The 24478-nt window shown below is 39.3% G+C and overlaps 1 protein-coding gene across 4 annotated transcripts in view; it reads right to left on the bottom strand.

Annotated features, from left to right (window-relative positions):
• Positions 1–24478, bottom strand: part of FRYL (FRY like transcription coactivator) — a 221575-nt gene that overhangs the window by 24799 nt on the left and 172298 nt on the right. For all 4 annotated transcript variants that reach the window (XM_059383630.1, XM_059383621.1, XM_059383604.1 and 1 more), the window contains 12 exons: positions 23891–24081; positions 22481–22575; positions 20798–21405; positions 20374–20471; positions 16164–16334; positions 13646–13786; positions 10566–10763; positions 7418–7579; positions 7214–7288; positions 6701–6877; positions 1818–2021; positions 1053–1220 (listed from right to left, as the gene is read on the bottom strand). In XM_059383630.1, coding sequence (XP_059239613.1) covers positions 1053–1220; positions 1818–2021; positions 6701–6877; positions 7214–7288; positions 7418–7579; positions 10566–10763; positions 13646–13786; positions 16164–16334; positions 20374–20471; positions 20798–21405; positions 22481–22575; positions 23891–24081 — 2288 coding nt within the window. The remainder of the gene's footprint in view (positions 1–1052; positions 1221–1817; positions 2022–6700; positions 6878–7213; positions 7289–7417; positions 7580–10565; positions 10764–13645; positions 13787–16163; positions 16335–20373; positions 20472–20797; positions 21406–22480; positions 22576–23890; positions 24082–24478) is intronic.

Below are 24478 nucleotides of genomic sequence, written 5' to 3' on the forward strand. Positions count from 1 at the left end.
TTCACAAAGCCCGGGACATGGCTGTTACTAAGTTTCTCCTACGGAAATGTAATGCCTTTCTCCCCAACCTTCTCTGTCTTCCTTAATAGACAATGCACTTCCTCAGAGTAGGGGTCACCAAGCCTTATTCAAACACCTAACTCAATGCCAGGCATGCAGGAAAATCTCAGTATTTGTTGAGTTATCCAAACTTAAGCCATACTAGTCATACATTGAAAAAAATGCCAAAATGCCTTCACCTCAAACTCTGGTTACTGTTAAAAATCTTTTACACTGTCAGCCTAATAAGAATATGAGAATTCAACTAACTAAAATAGTAAGATCTAGTAACATTAGTTTGGTTACCTGTGAAAAAATACAGTATTTTCTTAATAGTTACCAAAGCATTAAAGCACATATGACAAATCTATAGCAATTACAGTTTAAAAAAGAAAAGAAAAGAAAAGAAAGTATCTATAATAATCTTAAGGGAAAAAAACCATCAAGAAAACTAATACTTACTTATTTTTGGTCAGTCATTAGCTTGGAATCTGGCTTACTTCTCACAGGCCTTTCCAAAAGTCATAATACTAGTAGTTCCAACGTCTTTTAAAAAGGTTTCCTTTAACCAACCGCTAACGCAGCTGGCCTGAGGTTTTAATCCCAATCAGAGCACCAATCACATAAACCCCAACACAAAGCAAAAAGAGAAGAAAAAACAAAAAAGCGGCCCTTCCAAGATCCAGCCCCAAAGAAGATGCTCGCCACCCCCAGGAAGCGTCTGTCCATTGACCTAAAATCATACTCGGCAACACGAAAGGCTCATTCAAACACTCAAGATTATTTTTAACCTGCAGGTCATTTCCTTAATCCAGCAGCTTTTCCTTTTTTTTTTTTTTTTTTAAAATTATCAGATTTGTCTATTTCATTTCAAATAAAATAACCCAACAGGTTAGAAATACTGGCCACAAATCAAGTTATCAGATGAAAACTTTCAAAAGACAAGCGAGGAAGGTAACAGGCTGCTAAAACGAGCCCAGATTGGCCAAGCACCAGCCCGCCTTTCTCCCCACCTCAGGCAGCTGGCTGTTAGCATTATCTAGAGAAGCCTCCAAACTTGGGGTCTCATCTCTGATTTGAAGCACTTCTTCTGTAGAGACGCTGCCCGTGGAATCTTGAGACTGAAGGAGTAAATCGTGAGGGTCCGGCCTTGTTTCATCCGCGGCGCCATCACTGTTCAACTGAAGGGAGAGACAGCAGAGTGAGGAGTTCGCTCACGGGTCGAGGATGGTCACAAAGGCCACAAGGAACAGACTGTCTGTCATCAGGTAGGTGGGGAGCTTTGTTAGGAAGAGCTTCTTTGACCTCCTACAATGACCTCTGCCCCCACTTTTGTCTCCGATGGAATCGGTGCAGCCTCGGCTCACACGAGGTAGGTCTCACTAGGCAAAAACTACAAACGTGGAAAAGCCCCGCGTAACCATGTCTATCTTGACCTGAGAGTCATTATTTTTTGGTCCTATATGTAATTTTTAAAAATTTATTGTTTGAATTCACATATGCTGAACTACTAGTTTCAGAGGCAGACTCAGCCATCACTCTGAGAGAAGAGGCGACGTTCTCAGCCGCTAAGGGGTGCTCAGCCTCCACGTAAATGCTTAGTCCTGTCGTGCACGGAATGCTGCATTAGCAGTACAATTTCTAATTTTCATTTCAGCATGTGCATTGTACCCACGGTGAAATGAAAATCAGAAAAACCAGGACAGAGCAATGACGAGGTTGGAAGTTAAGAGGGAAAGCGAGAGCGACTGTCGCCGTCTGGGAAGGTGACCGTTTACCATCTGTGTGCGGGAGAGGATCTGGCTTGCGGTGAGCGCCGCTTCTTCCTCGGACGACTCGTCTGTATCCTCCTGGTTGGTCAGGTTCAGGCTGGGGGTGCTGCTGGAGCACTGGTACTCCTGCAGGGACGGAGTGTCCCCCTTGTCAATACTGTCCAGCGAGCGCCTGCGGACTCCCCAGTTGAAATTGTCCATACTTTCACCCTGGAAAAGCAAGACGTGGTTTCTAAGACGCAGGTACGTGTGCAGGTGGCAAACATGCTACACCAGGAAAACATGTACCCGGATGAAAAGCACTTAATGCATCATCATAAGCAGAGTTTCAATCAGCCCTTCAATGTCTCGAAACTTTTTAAAACTTCCTTAAATATTTATACTTAAAGAGATCAAAAGATTTGGTTGATCCTGTTTTAACTAAATAGTTTTCTGGACTTTCTATCATGTGTGACCGGGGACCAACTAAACCTACCATCTAGGCCATTTCTATTCTAACACACAAACACAGATGAGACTGTGAGAAAGACACATACGTCACAAATGACAACACATAAACGGTCCACAACACCAGGCTGCAACTTACCTGCAGTTCCTGGTTAGCAGAAAGGAAAACACACAGAATTAGAAAGAACGAAGACAAACATTTAAATATACACTACACTTTGGGGAAAAACTCTTTGTGATTTCTCAAACCCAAAGACTGATTCAAGCTCTGGATTAAGCTCTGAGTAGGAAGCCAACAGGTGATTCAAATTCCTTTTTTATGCAAGATATATTATGAAGAAGTCAGAGACAGACACTTAAAACAACATTTCTATGATACACTCTGGCAACACGAACTTTAGGAAAATCTTCGAAATTTACATGGATTTTAATACTTGATACAATGCAAAACTGACTTAAAATACCCACATTCAGTTGACAACATATAGGGTCACAATTATTTTAGTCTGCAGGATGGTTCTGGCTAAACCCATTTTCTGCTATAAAACAGTTTAAGATCAAGATCAAAGCTATCAGAAGATAACCCTGGATAACGTCAAAAGTTCAAGAGGAAATAGGACAGATTTCAATTCCATGCCACTTATGGGTTTATGTAAGTTACGTGTTGGTTACTCTAAACCGACTCTCCTTCTGTAAGGATGTAATTCTTATATTCTCTCGTAAGCCCTGATGTGAAAAATTACCACGATTTGGCCAGAAAATTGGATTTGTCTTCCTTTTTACTTAAGAGGGATGGTCCAGAGTAGAGGTTTTCAAAAATTTTAATAAAGCAAAAGAATAATTCTTAAAAAAAATTTATTTATTCATTCATAAATAAAAATTTATTTATATTTATTATAAAATAAACATTTTATTTATTTATTTGAGAAAATATTTTATTTATTATAAACTTTATTATTTATTTATTATTAAATAAAATTTATCTATTTATCTATCTATTTATTTATTTATTAGAGAACTGTTCTCTCTCTCTCTCTCTCTCTCTCTGAGCAGAGAGACCAACTTGGGGCTTGATCCTAGGACCCTGGGATCATGACCCAAACCAAAGGCAGCCACTTAACAACTGAGCCACCCAGGCACCCCAGGAATACTTATTTCAAATGAGATTTAAAATGGAAGTCAACCATGCAAAACTGATGTACAAAACCCAAACTGCTCTGGTTGAAAACAGGTAGCCAGGAGCTCTGCCCATTTGGCCCTAGAATCTTTCTCTGTTTCTCAGGCTATCAGAGGCCCTAAAGGTCAAAGTTTGAAAAGCTATCTTCCTACAAGATATTTCAAATATCATTATGTAGTGGCATACAGCCCTCAATCTTTATTTGGTGAATTAATGAATACACATGAGTAGCTTTCCAGGTTGGGGGTGATTTAGAAGTTTAATGAACAGTCCCATTTGATTTGTAGCAAAGTGTTTCCTATTACCCTGTTTTAAGCAAGACTATATTTAGGTTTTTAAAAATCTTTTTTGATTTGCCTAATTTATAAGGCATAAATTAACACCACCCTCCCCAAATCACCGACTTGAAGAAAAAACTACATTAAATATCTTTAATCTAATTTGACTAAGGTTCTATTCAAATACTGTATTTTGGCAGGGGTGGGGGTGGGCACCTGCGCAGCTCATTTAGTTAAGGATCAGACTTTTGATTTCGGCTCAAGCTATGGTCTTAGGATTTTAAGATTAAGCCCTGCGTTGGGCTCCATGCTGGGTGTGGAGCCTGCTTAGGATTCTCTCTCTCTCTTGCTCTCTCTTTTCTCACCGCCCCCACTCTCCCTCCCTCCTGCTAAAGAAAAAAAAAAGAAAAAAAAAGCCATATTTGTTACTACTGACACGTTAGGTTATGGGATCAACTTGGAAGCATTTATAGAGTTCTTAAAAAAAAAAGAGGCAAACAAAATAAATAACCTTACCATTACAAACATGTCAGGAGCCTGTCTGCCTTAGAAATTTTAAACTCTCAAATGAAAAAAGCAAATAACTACAAAAGATTTAGAAGCTGCTCATGATGCCCTTGAGATAGGGCTGCAGGCCTCTTCGGTCCGTCACACTTTCTTACCTGATTATTCAAGCCAGCCCTATTTCCTACAACATATTTTTCAAATTGGGGATGTGAAATCAATTTTAGAGGGTGATGGCCTGCCATTTTGGGGGAAAAAAAAAAGGAAGAGAATAGGAAATGTCAGTGTGCATAAAAGAGTAAGGCTGCATATTCTTTTTTTTTTAGTAATCTCTACGCCTCATGTGGGGCCCGAACTCATGACCCCAAGGTCAAGAGTCATACTGCACTGACTGAGCCAGCCAGATGCCCAAGGCTGCATATTCTTGAAACTTTAATTTAATTTAAACATTTTTAAAGATTATATTTATTTTATTTTAGAGACAGAGAGAGAGTGCACACTTGAGCAGGAGGAATGGCAGAGGGAGAGAGTCTGCAAGCAAACCCTGTGCTAAATGGGGAGCCCCACGCAGGGCTCCATTCCAGGCCCCACGCAATCATGACCTGAGCCCAAACCAAGAGTCAGAGGCTTCACCGACTGAGCCACCCAGGCGCCCTGAAACTTGAATTTTAAAGGTATGTGTATTTAGATACTTGGACATGATATAAAATGTATTAACTATGGATTATGGTTAAAAAAAAAAAAAGAACAACTTTAAAAGCCCTTTAAAAGCCCTTTAAAGCCACTGCCCTACGTGGTGTTGAATAATACTTGTTTTGAGACTCTGGTAACCCCGGGTCTGCGGGAACATGTCAGTGGTGAGCCATTATGGAAGCCTGTCCACTGCCAAGCTAGTGCAAAGGCATTTGGTTGGACCCAGGGCCACCGTGCGCATATCCTCCACGGAGCAGGGAAAGCTGAAGCATGGACCAGGCCCTCCCTACATGGTCTCCTCTCAGCAGCTAATGCTGTGGCATGGCACGGGCCATTAGGTTTCACTCCCCCTCACCTATCAGAGCCAAAGGAAAACATCCCTCCAAGAGGGTTAATGAATGCGTACGATTATGTGAGTGACTTTCAATTCCTCGGGGAAAGACATCTCAACTGACAATGGTGTGGCTACTAGATGACAAGCCATTAAGGCTTCTGGAATAGAGATATTTATAAAAATTTTAGAGTGCACATGATTTAAACCCATGTGCCATAGACATTTCAGGTTTAGGAGCTGGAAGTTTAGGGGACTGAGCTACAGAAATAGGTCCCTATATAGACCAACACAGTTAAGACAATCCTATTCTCTTCACCACAACGACTTTCCAGAAATTAGCTAATGTCCCAGCGTGGCCCAATCATACGATGGGAAATGTGCTAAAAACTTTAGGAGAGCAACTTCTCCACTTCCACTTCTTCAGCACAAGAGCATCTCTGAAGTGACCCTCACTTGCTTTGAACCCTGCTGCGTTGTGGACATAAGCATCTGGCAGAGACTTTCAGAGAGGGGCAGAGCCTCGCTGGCGGCAGAGACATAACCAGAGACCTCACTGAGCTGTATCCGAATAAACTCTACCTCTGGCCTCTCTCAGTTCTGTAAGCTAATAAATCCACCTTCTGACTTAGTTTCCATTTTGAAATCACCTACACTGACACACAACTGTCAACTTACTCTAGACTGACTCAGTGTAGAGGAGAAAGAAGCCCTCCGGTGCTAAACGAAATGGGTCATTTGGGGGAGCTGGCTACATCGTGAAGCAGAAAATGGTGAGGATTTCACAGGTAGAATGCTGGTCATATGCCACAGGAGAAAGTTCTAGAAAGCCGAAGCCTTTGTGCTCACGTAAGTTCATTTAATTTAACTTAACTTAGTGTAAACGTCTGTACTTATACTTCAAAACGGTGTTTGATAAATTTTAATACTTTTTTTTAAAAATCATTTTGCTGCATCTTAACTTGTTTGGCTCATGTGGAACATTTAAGTCTAAGCATGCCCTAAATTAAAGACCTAATTTGGAAGAAACCCATTTTTCACTTTTTATTTTCTGGGGAAAAAATTAAAAATTAGATTTCCTCTTTCCTCTGTTGTTTCAGACTACTGTTACTGACTAATCAAACTAATCATGTTTGTTCCCAATTTAGATTTTTACCTTCTTCTTTTTTTAAAAAAAATTTATGGACATATATATATGTGTATATAGTTTCAAGTTTTATTTAAATTCCAGTTAGTTAACATATAGTGTAATATTAGTTTCAGGAGTAGAACTTAGTGATTCGTCACTTGCCTACAACGGCTGGTACTCATCGCAAGTGCCGTTAACACCCGTCACCCATTTAACTGGATTTGTACCTTCTTTACCTTAACTAGTAAAGATCCTATGGTCAAATCCTCAATTCTCATAAACTTGCAACTGTAAACTATAAATATGATAATGGAGAGCCCACATCCTTACCTCTGCATCTTCCAATTCAACATCTAAAAAGTCAAAATCCTTAAAAACGCCAAACTGCTGTTCACTGCTGTTATCTTCCGCGGCTACCTCTTCCTCCTGGATCATGTCTTCTGTTGTAGAAATTAGGCTGGTCTGCTGGTCACCGACTTCCAAATCCTCATTAGAAGAAAATACAACCTGAGCCCCGGCCAAAAACAAAAACAAAAACAAAAGCCACCTGTCAGCTTCGTCACTCTGTGTCTGAGGACTGGTGCCTGAGAAGCCACCACAGGTCTCCTCTGTCAATGAACTCCGAGCTGTAATCTGGTTTTCATGTTAACGTTTAACTGACTGAATACTTAATGACCATAACTGCCCAGTGCCACAGAGACCAGTAATCTCTCGTTCATTCTTAGTTAATACCATAAAGTAAGGGAAGCAAGAAGAGGCAAGCAAGGAGATGGAGGCATTTCCATTTCTTCACGGAACAACAGGATTTTTAAAACTCTTACGTGTGCAGTCATGGTTACTCACTGATGGATTCTTTGGAAGGCCAGATTCCGGACCACAGAGAGAAAGCACATTCATTAGCTTTTCTCTTGTTCTTCGCTAAGGGGAAAAAAAATTCAGAATGTTAGGATTACGGATCAAGGCAAATTCTCGAGCTTTCATACATATAACAAAATTGATTCTTCTATAAATTTTTGCTTTTGATGGTTTTTTTTTTTTTTAATGTACCTGTGATAACTGTGGCCTTTTCCAACTAACAGGAACCAAGGCATTAGAATTAGAACCAGAAGAAGTGGAGGAAGTACTCCTAGTAACAGCAATGACCTTCGGTTTCCCGTTTCTCCCAGCTGCGCTATGTTGGTCGCCATATTTATTTCCAATGATTGGTGTCTGCACAGAAACAAAAATGGTGGTGTCTGACTCAGATATTCTAACATGAAAGGATTAATACTGTATCTATAAGGACATTTATTTATTTATTTTTTTACAAACAACCCAAAACAACAAAAGGTGAAAGATTACTTAGCATGAAGTAGATGTTACAAAAATCAAAGGTAGTGATGTCTTTTTTTTAATTTATTTTTAAAAGTTTATTTAAGTCATCTCTATAGCCAACGTGGGGCTCAAACACAGCCCCAAGATCAGGAGTTGCACGCTTGTCTGAAAGAGCCAACCAGGGGCTGCCCATGATGTCTTCTTCTTTTTTTTTTTTTTTAAATCTGGAGACAGCGCTTTATTGAAAATGACTCTCTGAGAAGACTACAGAGAGCTTATTCCTATTTTAAATAGAGATCTGCTTTTTAAAAAAACCACCACCTCCTCATGTCTCCTCAGGGTTATAAAATACATCCTCTTTGAAACCTCAGAAAATATTAAGATGATTAAAAAAAAAAAACACCCGTAATCTTATCACTTAGATTTAACGTCTATTAACATTTTGGTGTTTTTTCCGTTCATATTGCTGTATGTGCTTCAGTAATGTACTTCTGTCAATATTCAAGTTAAGTAACAACTCCAAAGAGGAAGATATCTATGTAGCTTCTTACTCCAAATCTGATATATAACATTTCCAAATTTGTATCAGTAAAAATTCTGTGATTATCCAAAACTCATTTATATTTATTCTGGCTTTGTGAAGTGTCTTGAATTTATATTTGAAAATAACATTCAAGCTCATCTGTGTATCAACCAAGTCCCTTTATGATGTGGTTCCTGCTTATCTCCCGGACGTCAACTGCTACCACACCCGCCTGAAGCTCACACTCCAGCACAACTAACTTGCTGCTGTTTTCCAAACACACCACATTCTCATGGACCTCCATTTTGGCACATGCTGCACCCTTTGTATGCAATATTCACCAACCAACCAAACCCGTGATCATCTTTTAATGGGGACGCCAGACTTCCAAGGAGGCCTTCCCTGATACCACACATCCGGGTAATTACATGTGGACATCTCCTTGCTGTTGGGGCCTTGTTTCCACTGCTGTCTTACGTGTGAGCCCTGTAGACCTTGAGTGATTCATCTCTGCTCCCCCACTATATCCCCTCTGCCTACGCAGAGCAGGTACTTGGGAATTCTCGAGGAAACAAATTGAAATGAGGCATATCAAGTGTTTTGAGAATTCTTACCACTGCTTTAGACAAGATAATTAGGAACAGGAAAGCCCGGTTTCTCTATCATGCCCTATGCTAGAATTCTGATTTTAACTAAAAAATTAGCAACAAACATAGTTTCTTTCTATCTAAAAAAACATAATCCATAAGCCTGGGATAAATTCTAATACCAAGGCTAAATAGCAAAATAATTTTTTTAATCTATGTGATCCTGACTGATATAAAACCAATCAGATCTTCCTTTTTTTTTTTTTTTAAGATTTTATTTATCCATTTGACAGAGAGAGACACAGAGACACAGCAAAAGAGGGAACACAAGAAGAGGGAGTGGGAGAGGAAGAAACAGGCTCCCGCAGAACAGGGAGCCCAATGCAGGGCTTGATCCCAGGACCCAGGGACCATGAACCAAGTGGAAGGCAGACACTTAAAAACTGAGCCACCCAGGTGCCCCTGGATCTTTCTTTCTTTCTTTTTTTAATCACTCTCAACTTCCTTACAATGCTTGTTCAGTAACGTCCTTCTTGAAAGTTCCTTCTTTGGCTTCTAAAAGATGATTTTCATGGCTCCAAAGCCAATAAGAATGGGTTCTGGTGCTGGGAAAAAAAAATTAGGGGTTCCCAACCAGGGTCAAAATTTTTTATGTGAGATTTGTGTTAAATATGTGACATAATAAAGGGCCCAGGTTCCCTTCTGCACTGGGCCCTGCGTCACTCTTTAAAGTATTGGGCTTCTTGGGTCGTAGTTTATTTTAGTTCTGTTTTTCCTTTCACAGTTTTAACGGTCACTGAAGATCCTACATGATTACTTCCATCCAAGTTTTCTTCCAAAACTTCAGATCTTAAAATCTAATTGCCTACTAGGCAGCTTATGTGTCTTAGTGTCAGAGTTGGTTTAGCCAAGACTGACCTCATCACCCTCCTCCCATTCCGGCAAGATCTGTTCTCTGCCTTCTCACTCTCTCTGAATGGCACCAACACTCACCTTGCTGGCAAAGCGACTGTCCTGGATGCCTCTTCCTTACTTAGTACACCTCCTCTCTCCTTCCCAGGAAACCCCATGTAGGACTTCCTTAGGCTTTCTGAAACCCATCCCGACCCTCTTCATTTCCTTGGCAATTGCCTAGAGACATTCCAACATTATTTTTTAATTACTCTAACAGATTCCTGATTGACTTCCCTCTCCTCCCCTCTCGTCTATTTTTCCATTCTGTTGCCAGAGTGAATTTCCCAAAATGCAAATCCCACTATTTCCACTCCAGTTACAAATTTTTTTAAAAGCTTCCACTGCTTCAAGATAAAACCATCTTGTTATGATGCTTGCAAGGTCCTTATGATCTCGCCCCTTCCTGTGCTTTCGGCTTCACCGTCCATCCTACTCTACACCTCCGTTCTCTACAGTCTGCTCCGAAATTTCCAGAACACCATGCTTTCTCACACGTACAAGGCTTTATTCATACATGCTGCTCTTTCTTGCATTAACCTTCCCTCCCCAAACTCCCCTATATGCCTGTCAAGGCTTACTTCGTGCTTCAACACGCAGATCAGGTTAGAGGTACATGCTGTATCTTCCTACAGTACTTCTGACTTCCAACCAAAGCACTTCTCACAATGTTTACTCACCCATTTCCCCAAGAGTTTGTAGGCCGCCCCTAATGACAGGGCTTTTCCCCACTACCACCCCATTTCCACAGCACTGTTGTTTCCTACTATTGCATGGGTGAATAAATGAACCAACGAACATTTCTAATAGAGCACCTTACCTCAGAGATATCAAAATGAAAATCTAAGGTTTTCCCAGGCAACTCCTTAGAGACATTATTAAAAATCTTGGTGAAGGAAATTTCAGGAGAACCTAGATCTCCTCCATAGGTCTTGGGTATATCATTGGGTACAACAAGACTTGCAGAGCGAGACACCACCAGTTTTAATATGTTAAGGGCTTCCTTCCAGTAAGGACTCTGGTTTAAAAAAATAATAGGCATATAAAAGTTACAAATACATATTTAACTATGAACAAAAATTAAGTGGACACTGTAAGCAATGAGAATACTGTTTTTACAAAAACTTTTTATAAATCATTCATTTTCACTTTAAGGTCCTTTAACAGAGGATCTGAGTTACAACAGGTAAGGAAATTATTTTCTATTGTCGGATTCATGAGACATCATATACATAATGCTATCAACTCAGAATACCTTGCACTTGTAAATATTAATTTAGAAAGTCTATGTAGTAATCTCACCATAGTGGTAAACAAAGGGGTTGTATATATATGAACTTTCGAGATGCATTAAGTTATGGCTTTAAGACTCCAAACTTAAAATATTTAAGGTCTTGGAGACACTTTTAATGCATATTTTCTTTTTCAGGCATAAAAATATTTTAATAAAACTAAAAAAATTTAGATTTTTCTTGACGGCCCAAGCCCAAATCTGAATGGTAGGATCGATATGATTTCTAATTTTGATTGGTCGTTACAGCTAAAGTGATGTTCTCAGGGGTTACTGAGTTGTATAGGGTGAGTTTTTCCCCTACATTTGTGGCTGTGTCGTCTTCTGATTGGCCACTGGGGAGATAAAAAGGCCCAGTTATTGGAGTTATTAAGGTCTTTGAGTTATTTTTCTGCTTTTAGTTTTGTGTATTTCTACCAACATAATTTAACAAACTATAGAAATGATCCCTGAAAGTATAGTCTTTCTACCAACATAATTTAAAAATGATTTACATGACCATAACAGATACTTGTAGAGAAGAAGAAGAAACAATTTCTTTTTCTTTTTCTCTCTCTTTTTTTTTTCTCCCCAGCAAGACTGTGCATGTGCAAGTGGGGGTGGGGACCCCTCTCCCCCACACCCAGAGAGAGAGAGAGAGAAGAGAGACTCTTGAGCAGGCTCCACACCCAGCAGAGTCCCACACGGGGCTTGCTCTCAGATTTGGACGCTTTACCAACTGAGCCACTCAGGCGCCCAAAGAAGAATCAATTTCTGATAAAGAATTTATAGTATTTTTTTTTTTTGCCATCTACTGAAAAGCATACACATTAAAAAACTGCTTTTTTTTTTCTGACTTATGGTCACAAAATTACACCTCAACCTGTGCTCTACATACTGTCACAGTTGACCATTCTGAGGTGAAAATGTCACTAAAACAATAATCAACAGCAAGTGAAATGTCTTTGGCAGAACTGAGTCATCCAATTTCTCTAATAACATCTTACTATGAGAACGCCTAAAGCACAAAATATTTAATAATTATAAAAATGTCCACATAGATATTGTGACATTTTAAGCACGTATGTCACTGTAAAAACAAACAAACATGTAGTTTATATTTAACAAAGTTATGACATTTTTTTCTGACAGAAATAACTAGAAGCTCTGGATACTGTAAAAAGTTAAAACTTCGTCAGGGGTGTTTCTATAAATTATCCTGGCAGTTGTGCTTCAAATATAAAAAGATTATCAGGAGGAGTTCCATTCTGTGAAATATTTTATGTTTGAATAAAGCAGAAGTCACTAACTGTGATGGCCCATCAGCTAAATATGACTTGGGTTCACATAAAATTTAAGAAATTTGGGTCAACATTTCGAAATTAGGAGATTTTAGAGAAAAACCCACATTTCCAGCTTCTCTACAAAAGTTATGTGTTCTCGCCACACTGGATCTGTCCTCCAACATGGCAGCCATTAGGGAAAGCTAAGTTGTGCTGTTCCTTTTGGATGGGTAATATGCCATTCACTTAGTCAGAAATCTATGCCCTCTTATGATCTCTCGCTTGCCCAGTGGACAAGTGAACCTGTGGTTCTGAACATAAAAAAAATGCATCTACACTTTATAAATTAGTAGTTCAATGTGGTATGTGTCTCTGTGGGAGACCCAGCAAATATCTGATGAGTTAACTTCTCGACACCTTAAGAAGAAAAGAGAAATGTTCTTTAGAAAAAAACATGTAATTGTTATTCGGTTGTTATTTGGTGAAACATTATTCACTGAGAAAGAAGATAGAGAAGATAAACAGGGTCACAAAGAAATCTTATGCTTTTTGAATATTTGCATTCACTGACCATCAGGGGAATATAAAAAGAATTTGGATTACCTAATAGAATAATGGAAACCAACACAGTTTTATTACTTTCAGATATGGGCTACAACAAAACTCATTGCTAGCCAAGTTATTTCCATTTTTAAGTTTTACTTTAGTGAATGCAATATAACTGGAGTAGAAACAAAATATTAATTTTTTTAGACTCTTAAGAGAGTTTTTCTCTTTGATAAGTTGTATCCACAATACTTATCTGCTCAGCAAGGCCCTTCTTAACAGGTAATTCAAAGGTGAAATTCAGCACAGACCAGATTGACTTGTCATCATTTACATGAAACCAAGTTTGATTTTCCACATTCTATATATCTGGGCTCCCTGTATCAGACACACAAAGCAAGTCTAAAACACAGACTCTATGAAGAGCTCTTCTGTTTCTGAAAGTAGCATTCGTTAACTATGTAGAACCTCGTGAGTAGCAGGAAAGCCCAAAAGAGTCACACGTGTCCTGTCCAGAGGTGACGAGAGCTGCCACCTGTGTACATTCTTTCCAGTCATTACTGAAATGTACATCCACAGATACAATGACTCAGCAAAATTAGGAGTCATGCCAACCCTACCATTCAGATTTTGCTTGTTGTCACTTACATTAAGAACATCTTTTCCATGTTGTAAATATTCCTGGAAACATGACTTCCGGACTAACCTACTTCTCTACTCTGGGACCTTTAAAGGGTTTTTTTATGATTATAAATGGTTTTGCAATGAATGATTCTATACATAAATGTTGTGTTCACTCACCTGTACGTATTTGCCAATAATCTTTATGATTTCCAGATTAAACTGCTTGACTGGGGCAGCAGAGAGGTCAATGTGACTCAAAAGACTATAGATGATCTGTAGTAACGACTGCTGCATGCTGGACAGTCCTTTTTCTAACAGCTAAAATAGTATTAAAAAGGATACTTTCATTAGGTTAAGGAAATTCAATATTTATATTTATGATGTTGAAAACATAATAGATTTAATCCATGATTTTATGGTTAGATGAGAAATACTTGTCCTTGGTTGAGAAAGGATCAATAATTCCTTTTCATTTTAACCTCAGTTTTTTTTTCATTTCCTTAACTAATTTAAGTTGACCACCATTTATTCTAGGTTAAGAAAAAAATCATTATACCACAATCACCAAAGAATACCTACCCCCAAACCATTCATACCAGGCACCTATCAGCTATGTGATCTTGGACAAGTTTCTTAACCTCTGATTAACCATGATTTTTTTTAATTATTAATTTTTAAATTAACATATAATATATTATTAGCCCCAGGGGTATAGGTATGTGAATCACCAGGTTTACACACTTCACAGCACTCACCATAGCACACACCTTCCTCAATGTCCATAAGACTTTTAAAAAAATAATAATCATGTGATTCCTGGGTGGCTCAGGTGGTTAAGTGTCTGCCTTCGGCTCAGGTCATGAATTCAGGGTCTTGGGATCGAGCCCCATGTTGGGCTCCCTGCTCTGCTGGGGAGTCAGCTTCTCCTTCTACCTCTGCCCTTCACGACTCACCCCCGCTCATGCTCTCTCTCAAATAAATAAAATCTTAAAAAAGAAGAAATAGCAGTCATACTATCTAAACTTCATATTGTTTACGTAACTGGTTTCAGTACTGTTGTCAGTAATAATTTCCAAATTAATAATGATAATAAAACAAGGATAACTTACATTACTGAGGGTAACATCTGGGGCAAAGCATTCTCTCTACAGAGTGAAAACCAGTTACAAATGTGGTACACACAGGCTGTCCTGTCCCAGTTCCAGACTCCATGACCCCAGGATGGGAGAACTAGGGCTACCTTAGTGGTGAGCTTGATGGCGATACCAATGTGAAGCTGATCTAAGGAGCTTGACTTCAAAGCCAATGAAGGAACAGGCTGTAGAAGTTAGCCTTGGTTTTATGTTGGCTCTTGTCCTAAAGGCGTAGGTATAAGATAAACCTAGCTAGAGACTTGCATTTATTCAGGTTAAGAAGCTGCTACACAGATAGTTCCCATTGTCAGCTCTCTGTTTTGTTGTTTAAGAATTTTTCTTTTTAAAAAGTACTCTCTACACCCCCCAATGCGGGGCTTGAACTCACAGCCCCGAGATCAGGAGTTGCATGCTTCCTTGACTGAGCCAGCCCGGTGCCCCTGCCCCATCGTAATCTCTCCTAAATCTAAGGTTGATGGTAGCAAACCTATCAAAAGCAACACCTTTAAAATGCACACCAGTCCTAAGGCATGCTATTAAAGTCAACATCCGTGACACAGCTAGGCTTAACGGTATTATGAGCAAATATTTAAAATGTTTACTGAGTTAGGAATAATTTCTTTTAAGCTGATACAGTGTTTTACATTTAATTTTTAGAGGTCAAGTTTTTTTGTTTTGTTTTGTTTTTTTTTAAGATTTTATTTGTTTATTTGACAGAGATCACAAGTAGGCAGAGAGGCAGGCAGAGAGAGAGGGGGAAGCAGGCTCCCCGCTGAGCAGAGAGCCTGATTTGGGACTCGATCCCAGGACCCTGAGATCATGACCTGAGCTGAAGGCAGAGGCTTAACCCACTGAGCCACCCAGGCACCCTAGAGATCAAGTTTTAAAAAGGAAGGTATCACTTTATTATAAGTGGGCAAGCATTTTTAGTAACTAGGACTCTTTGAGATTCTTTGTGGATATCTAACAATAATTTACTTTTTTAGGTATGAAGTTAGTTCCTCAACAAATAAATATTTACTTTCTATGTTGTTGTAGGGCTAGTGTTTTTATAATTCCATCTTTAGCCACCCAAATCATATTTTAGAACAGAAAGCAAAAGTATCATTAAAATAAGAACTTAGCCAGGAGAAAAAGCCTTTGCATGCTGTATTATTCTAGAATGGGATTTCAAAGTCAAGAACTAATTTTTTTAGAAGCAAAAATTATAACCATTCTCTGGGATCAAGACCACTGAAAACCCATTTTTAATTTGAAATAAAGGTGAAATGTACATTTTTTTGAGTTTTATGTCACCTAAGGACAGTGAGTGAGAAAATACACACTGAAAATGAAAAAAAAAAAAACAAAACCCTTATACTTGACAGTACACTTTATACTTTCTTTCTACTTGAAAAGGAACTACCAGTATTTTCCTTTTAAAAAGGTTGTTATCTATATTCACTTTCAAAGACAATTTCAAGATTCGTTAGTATCAGTACTGCTTCTAGAACTAAGTCTACTTGAAAATTTTCCCACAGAAGAGTTAAAAAGGACTTTTTTTTTCCTTTTGGTAAATTTACCTCTGCAAGGTAAGTCACAAGATTGAACGTAGTATCTGAGAAGGAGTCATGCAGATATCTACATACGACATTGATCCAGTTGGAACAGTCCCTAGAATAGGTGTGCGCACTGTACAAGCTCATCATGTGAGCGAGGTTGACAAGCGCTGGGCATTTTTCTTCTGCACACACCTAAAAAAACAAAGGAAAAAATTTCACTCACTTAAAAGAAAGCCAATTCAAAGTTCAAACTTTATTTTATACTAAACGTGTTTATTCAATAATTTAGAGGTAGATGTTTAAGCTTTAGTACATTTTATTTTAATACAGTAGAAAAGAGAGAAAAATAGCAAGAGGCATTCTTGAGAGAGTAACTTAATGGGTAATATGGAAAGATGATTATGATGTCGAGAAACTCCCATGGGGGTTAAATAGTAGGACTTCTGTTTTCGTCAGTCTGATGCTTTGTAAAGCAGCCTCTGGCAAAACCCATACATGGTTTTGGAAATGGTACATATCATTAGCAGCTGTCTTGTAAAGAGTTTTGTTTTGTAAAATCCTTACGTGGTTGGTTCAGCGTACATTAACGCAACAGGCAGGCTCCACGGGGTTCAGAGACACTGAGCCAGAGCAGGAACGCTTTTGTGTCAAGCTCTCCTGCTTCTCTGAGTAGGACAGTCAACTGCAGAGGCACTCACATGCGTGACCTATTCAAAGGACTTCCTGGGGCTCTGATAAAACCCTGAGTTCTGCCTCTCCAGGCCATCCTGCAGGACCCCGTGCATGAGAACCTACAGGACGGAGCCCAGATTCGCTCTTCTGGAAACCTCCACAAACTCTTAAGGTCCTTGGCCAGTAAGTTAAGGCCATTTCAAAATGTGCGGACTTCCTAGAGTTTGTCTGATCCAGTATTACAGAACCTCAATCAAGTACCCTTGACCCCTGAACAATGGCGGGGCAGAGGGGGTGCGGGTCCACTTATATGCAGATTCTTTTTGATAAATACAGGATAGGACTGTACAGGTATTTTCTCTTATGAATTTTGTAGTAACATTTGCTGTGCTCTAGTTTACTTTATTGTAAGAATATAGTATATGATACAGGTAGTATACAAAATAAGTGTTAAATGACCTGTTTACATTATCAGTAGGGTTTACAGTCAACAGGACATTAGCAATTACTTTTGGGGAGAGTAAAAAGTCTTTTGCAATTTTCAGCAGTGCAGGGGGTTGGTGCCCCAACCACTGTGTTGTTCAAGGTCAACTGCAGAATATTACCTTTTAAAATATATGTACTTTTCAACTTTCAGATGAACGTAACTATTACTCAGACTCATCATGTGGATGTTATCACTGGATAGGCCTGAAACAGGAAGGCATGAGAGACTGTGGACTCCTAGCAGTATCTTAGAAGTTATTTTATAAGATTGTTAAAAGAAGCTAGTTTCATGCATTACCCTTTTACCCATAAGACAGACGGGGTAGGCAGAAAAAAAAAATTTGTATTTCAAAATCCAATAATCATACTATTTTTAAAAATCACATAATTTTAAAATTTTACAACTTATTATCTTTTAAAGAATCATCTTACTATTTTAAAGTAAGTTCTTTAAAATATTAAAGCATTCTTTTCTGAAAAATAAATCATTCTTAAAGAACTCTTCTGTCCTTAAAAAATATTTTTTTTAAAGCATGATTTTTTAAAAAAACCTGTTGTTGAAGAGGAAGAAATTGTTAGGAATAGATGCTGTGTAATTGTAAAGACAACGGCTTAGATTTAATTTTGGAATTTTTGAATGACTGGGTTAAAGTATGACCCCAAAAGAGTATGTCTTATAAGCAAACATTTTTAGCATACTATTTTTACTATAATGAATAGCTTAAAAGGACAATATTTGTCCTAAGTGTTGCCTCACTTTGAAGTTCTGTGCTCTCCACGGGCACAAACAGAACCAGGGATATTTGCATAATGAGGAAGCACATAATGGCAGAAAATGATTTTCAACAGTTTTAAGTGAGAGGATAATTAAGGAATCAATTTAATTCATATCCTGCAGGTTGCTGAAAGCAGAGAGAGGGGCTCTTTGTGTCCCACTCAACAGGAAGAAAACAGACTTAAAAACAATTTATGACTCATAGAAAGCTGTGTTTGGTTTCTTAAAAACAGAAAGGTATCTGGGAGTTTCCCGTGCTTCCACAGCCTTTGGGTCAGCCCAGACTGGGCTGCTGGCTTGGGCCAGCATTCGGAAGGAGGGTCTCCAACAGCATCCCCTGCCATTCTAAATGCTCCTACTTCCCTCATTAAAGGACTGGTGCTTTTTATGTTTTGAAATCCCAAATCTTTCTTATCTCTCACCAAAAAAAAAAAAAAAAAAAAAAAAAAGAACTTGTTTACGACATTCTTTTAATGACAGGTCATTAGAATATTAAAGTAAACAATATTTTAATTATTTTGTATCACTTTCAGACCTCATTAATGCAAATACATGTTGTTGGGCTTTATTAGGCAATCATTTTCAAAATTAAGATACGTTTCCACTAACTACAGTAATGGCTCTTCTACTTATTTATTTATTTATCAAAAGGATCTTTATTTATTTATTTATTTAACAGAGATCACAAGTAGGCAGAGAGGCAGGCAGAGAGAGGGGGGTGGGGGAAGCAGGCTCCCTGCTGAGCAGAGAGCCAGGTGTGGGGCTAGATCCCAGGACCCTGGGATCATGACCTGAGCCAAAGACAGAGGCTCTTTTTAAATGCATGCTTTTCAAACAGTTATGTTAAAGATCTCTCCATATCTAATTTATTAATTTAGCAATTTAATCAGAGAGGGATTCAACAGCATACTTTATTAAATATTACCTTGTCATTTATTAACGAGTATCTCTCAAATTAACAAAAAGGATTCTGTGTGTGTGGCTGTTAACGGGATTCATGGGGCCAGGGCAGCTCAGAAATGACTTTGCACTTGCCCGTGCTAGGATCTGGGCCCAGGAGAGGCCGGGTGCTCTCTTTGGCTTTCTGCATGCTTGCCTTTTCCATCTACTGTTGTGCTACTATTTAAAGATTTGCTTATATAAAAAAGCTCGTTCAGAGAATTTCACTTGCTTATTCCCTTTTGTTGCAAATTTCTCTGATTTTTCTCCCCCGGCTTAAGCTAGGTTATCTTCTTTCTGCTTTTATTCACTTATCTCCCCCACCTCAGCTGATTTCCTATTGTACATACAAGCTTGTAAATTTAGAGAATGCCTTCTCATGACTGTTTATATTTTCAGTCTGTAAAGCCCTTCTTCCAAGACTCAATAATTGACAGAAAAAAAAAAGGAAGAAGAAAGAAAATTAAGAATTAAGTTTAAGCAGACGGCAAGGTTCTTTATTGTTCTTGAAATTATTAAAAAGTTCATAAAAGTCCTACTCTTCTTTAAAATTATGATTAAGAGCTCTAACACTTTCAAACAAATGGTAACGGATGATTTAAAAATCGGTACGTTCCTGTTTCAGAAACCTTCGAAGGAAAGAAAATAAGGAACAGAATGAAGCCAACAAAGAGAGGTGAAGAGAATGTTAAAAGGAAAAGGGCAAAAGTAAGGGGAGAGAGAACTTTTGGAGTCACAGAGTGTATTATTCCCTCTTCTTCTCAGGGCCTTTGCACATGCAATTTCTCCTGCCTAGAAACCTAACATCACCCTGCTCCTTGTTTCTCATCCAGGGATCTTATTTTGATTTATCCTATTCAGCCTTCATTGTCTAGGCAGACTTTTGCTCTCTGTGCCCCTGGAGACCTGTCCTTTCATTGCACACTTATCAGACACTAGGGGACTGTCTACTTACTTGCTTGCACCCCTACTCTAAGACCCACAGGGGCAAGTATTCTGTCTCCTTTGATTATCACTGCATTTCTGGCACCCAACCCAGTGCTCAGCAAGTATCTGGTAAAACAAATGAATGAACTGGAGACTGACAGAGAGGTAGAAGATAAAGTAGGGAAATGGAGCGGATAAAGACTCGACTCAGAGGAGCAATACGCTAAACAAATAATTTTATTCACTGTGATTTGAAGAGTGGTAGCTTACATCAGTACTGTAAAAGCCTTGAGATGCATGAAAAGAATAAAAATTTAGACGTGAAATTCACAGAGGAAGTGACAGTAGAAAGACTTAAGAGATTCCCCCCTTTAAGATAAACTCCAGAAAAATTTCCCTTTAGCGTTATCTGTCAGCATAACATTTGCTTACCTTTGCTATTCGACTAGCTGTTTCTTTGCAAAACTGAGTTGGGCTGTCAAAATGCTGGATTAAGTGAGGCAATAAGCAAAGGATGTTAAGAGGAAAGCCTATCAAAAAAAAAAAAGCAAACAATAACCAATTTTATTGCACATCACTTTAAAAACCAAAGGTATTTTCTTCATGGTTCACGGAAACCATTTTCTTTTTTTCTTTTTATTTCTTGAAACACCTGACCTTCTACAATCTTTTTTTTTTTTTTTTTTTTTTGCTTTTACCAAGGAACTGAAGCTATCTCATGTACTCAAACAAACAAGCAAACAAATCAACCCGTGACTCTGTGTGGAAAAGCGGAAATTAGTAGACTTCAAAACACATTAGTCTACACTTCACTCCATTCAAAAGCAGAGAGCTGGTGCAATTCTATTAACATCACCTGACAGCTGGGAAGGATCCACCAGCGTGAGTTTGGAGACAGCGATGAGTTTACTGAGGAGGTTCATGGTCATCTCTTGTGTAGAGACTGAGGTAAAACCCTTAAGGAAGAGCTGCTGAAGGCCTGGAAAGTTATTCCATTTCAATTTGCTTTGTACATTTTCGATCTTCTCTCGACTCTCCGATTTATCCAAAGGCAAGTGGATAAGCAGTTTGTTCAGAAGCCTGAGTGCTAGGAGGTACTCGTACTCATAATCAGATTCTAGTAATGATGCTGCTATCCAAAATATGGTGGCCATCAAGTTGGTAGGCTCAGTAGTGGACTGCACGTCATACATTCCCTTCTCTCTCAGAGAGGAGAGGCTTCTAGTCCTTGCTAAACTATTGCTATGGTTTATTCGTCCATCCATTATATCCAGTGTGTTACTCCGCCGTCGGTCACCTCTTCGGTCACCGATGAAACTTAGTCTCAGAGAGTTACTTCTTGCATTGCTGTTGTATCCCAAGTAACTGCTACTATTAATGGGGCTTGTGCTTAGATTGAGCTGTCCAGTGCTTTTCCTGTTAGCTGCATACTTGTTTCCCAGTATAGGGTCATGGTATGAGGTTCTGGACCAAAAAATAAAAAGAAAGAAAAGATAAATGCCATGTACCATCACTTGTTGTGCTAGTTCAATTTTACTCTTGAAAACACTGAAAAAGGACTGTTAATCAGGAAAAATTATGTTAGAGTGTATCTGACTTGGCTTATTCAAATTTCGGTTCTTTCCTCCATATGAAAGCGAAATGTACAACAGTATCTTTCCTGCTGTGGCTAACTGTGTCCCGTGAGCTGGATGACATTTGATTTGAAGTAAAAATTCTGCCACAATAATCACTGGCAACTTTCCGCTCTAGGATTTAGTCCAAAGCAGACCTCCTTTGTCTTATCCCCAGACCGGATGGTTCCCATGTCCTCATTTCTGTCTATGCGCACTCTTTCCCCCCAAAAATCAAGCTCAAAAATTTATTTTTGATCTTTCCTTTTCCCTCACGTCCAATTATCATTGATTTCATAAAAATAATGAGAGAATGCTGCTTATAGGTGCCAGCAGCATGCAAAGCGCTAGGGATACTGAAGTCTGTTGGGAGACGGGGAGATGTAAACATTTATAGCTTGTTAATTACTGTTATCAAACTCTGAAGAAAACCCCACGGGAACCCCCAAAATGGAATAATTCACACCACCCTCGGGGAGTCCGAAATGCTTGGCTAGGTGGTGAGATGGGTCTTGAATGATAAGCCAATTTGGATTTGCGAGGAAGAGAAAGTGGGAGAGGAACATTCTGCGGCTGCTGTGAGCCGGGAGGGGGCTGGCCCGCTGTGTGCGACGCAGTGGGATGCAGTGGGCAGTGGGACGCTGGGTGTGGCAGGAACAGAGCTGGGCGGTGATGCTGATGTCCTGTCGTGCAGCAGAAAGATCTCTGACCAGGGCCTCAGAAGAACACCCTGCCACTCACAGCTCTGTAAGACTTTGCACACAGCCTCCCTGTCGGAGGCTCTCATTCCCACTGGTAATATATCTGAGTTGTTTGGTATTATTCTCACCACCAATATAATAATAATATAATGTCATAGTTATGCACTTATTTAGCTATTGGAGTTCTAACTACAAATCTACAGTTTGTCTGGCTTAAATTCTTACTGAGAAAGGGCAGAAAGAAGATCATAATGCTTCATGGTTTCAGCCAAAGTATCAATTGCAGATTCCAATGTAAGAAGCAGCTCAATCACAAATCCCTAGGGGGCAAAAAAAAGGGCAGATTTTCATTAATTATGCTCTGGAAGAAAAAAATATCCTAACGGACTTCCCGATGAGATTTAAAATTAGAACGAACTCAACACCAATATTACAAAAAGATTAAACTCTTGAGCAACATGATCTTGCTAACTGATGAAAACTCATCAAATTAATGGTTATAATGGCACAATTCACCCAAAATTTCTCAGGCCAAAAATCGGAGTCACTTTTGTTTCTTTGTCTCACATCTAAATTGAACCTATCAGCAAGTCATGAAAATATTACTTATAAAATATATCCGAAATCCAAACCCCTCTCTACACCTCCATAGCTTCCCTTAATCTAAACTGCCCGCCCCCTTCAGTGTGGACTTTTACAGTAAGCACCTTAGCTGAGTCCTACTGCCCTCCTAAGAACTCTCTACCTGGTCTCTGAAGTTTTCTAAATAGCAAATTATATCCATGACTTTCCTCTCAAAGCCTAGAAGCATTGTTTGTCATCAACTCAAACTAAAAGCCCACCTCACACCAGAGTCTACTAGACCTCACACAGTCTGGACCTGCCCATGTCAACTCCTGACACTAGACTACCCCATCCAATATGCTAGCCATACTGGTTTGCTTCATGTTCTTCAAAGAAAGGCCTACTGCTTCTGCCTCAGGGCCTTTGCACTTGTTAGTCCTATTTCTCAGGCTTCACTTTTTACATATGTGTTTAAAACTCACCTTCTCAGATGATCATATATACAAACAACTCCCTCTTCCCTGCCACTCTTTAACCTGTTACTCTACCTTATTGTTTTCAAAGCATTAATTACTAAATGAAATCGTGTTACATATTCTTGGTGGATTAGAGGCTTATTTTCCCAGTAGAATGTGAGCTCTAGAATGCCAGGAACTTTTCCTTGTTCACTACTGTATCCCCAGTATCTAGAACAGTGTAAATAAAATCTCTACTCTATGTAGGCGTAAGTTCTCAATTGCATTATTTCACTTAATTTATCTTAAAAACTCAGCACGCTCCATTTAAATTTAATTTCCCATCTCTTTTACCTTGTGGTCATCCCAAAATAATATCCAAATGTGCGTGTGTGCGTGTGTAAATGTAAAGCTTTCTCTAACAGGCACTAGATATTTGATTCAGTTAGTATGTTACTAAATATCATTTACAAAACTCTGTTTCATAATTCTTTGCCTGCTTGTGAGCATCTGACACAAATTCTCCATAACCGTCAGACCTGCTATGCTCTGTACTCGGCAACTGAGACCTTGACAGTGAGTAGCTCAATGGCGTGGAAAGAATTTAAAGCAATACCTGTGCATCTTCTCCTGGGTCCCCTACAGTTTCTACGAGTCTGGAGAGAACATCAGAAAGTGTAGTTGCAGAAAGAGGCTGCTTTAGGGCCCTGAAAATCTGGAAGGATCTCCCGGCATAGTGTCGAGAAGAACAAGAAAGTGCTGTTTGCAGAGCAACTTCACTAAGGTGATGTTCCAAGTGCATTCCTTCTGCGGAGACAAAGGGTACCAGTGAGTGCTTCCCGCTGCTTGGAAGGCAGGGTTATCACCAGACGTGGACCATTCTAAACCCAGCGCCCAGCACACCGCCTGGCAAACTGGGCAGGCACTCAGACTTTAGAAGTCAGTGCCTTGTCTTTGTACTACACTCATGTGCATTTTAGAGGACTCTCCGCTCCCATCTCCAGGGCAGTGTTCTTGGAGAACAGGGTTTCTCAACCTCAGGGCAGTGGTTTAGCCTCTGCCCAGCTGGACATCAAGAGTGACCGGTGGTCCCTCGTCCCCCCCCCCATTGTGACAAAAATGGCTCCGGACATTGCCAGATGTCCGAGGGTCAACAATCACTCCTAGTTGAGAACCAGTGCTTTAAACAGATACATTTTTACTC

The sequence above is a fragment of the Mustela nigripes genome, chromosome 1, assembly GCF_022355385.1.
Source record: "Mustela nigripes isolate SB6536 chromosome 1, MUSNIG.SB6536, whole genome shotgun sequence".
Taxonomy (NCBI): Eukaryota; Metazoa; Chordata; class Mammalia; order Carnivora; family Mustelidae; genus Mustela; species Mustela nigripes.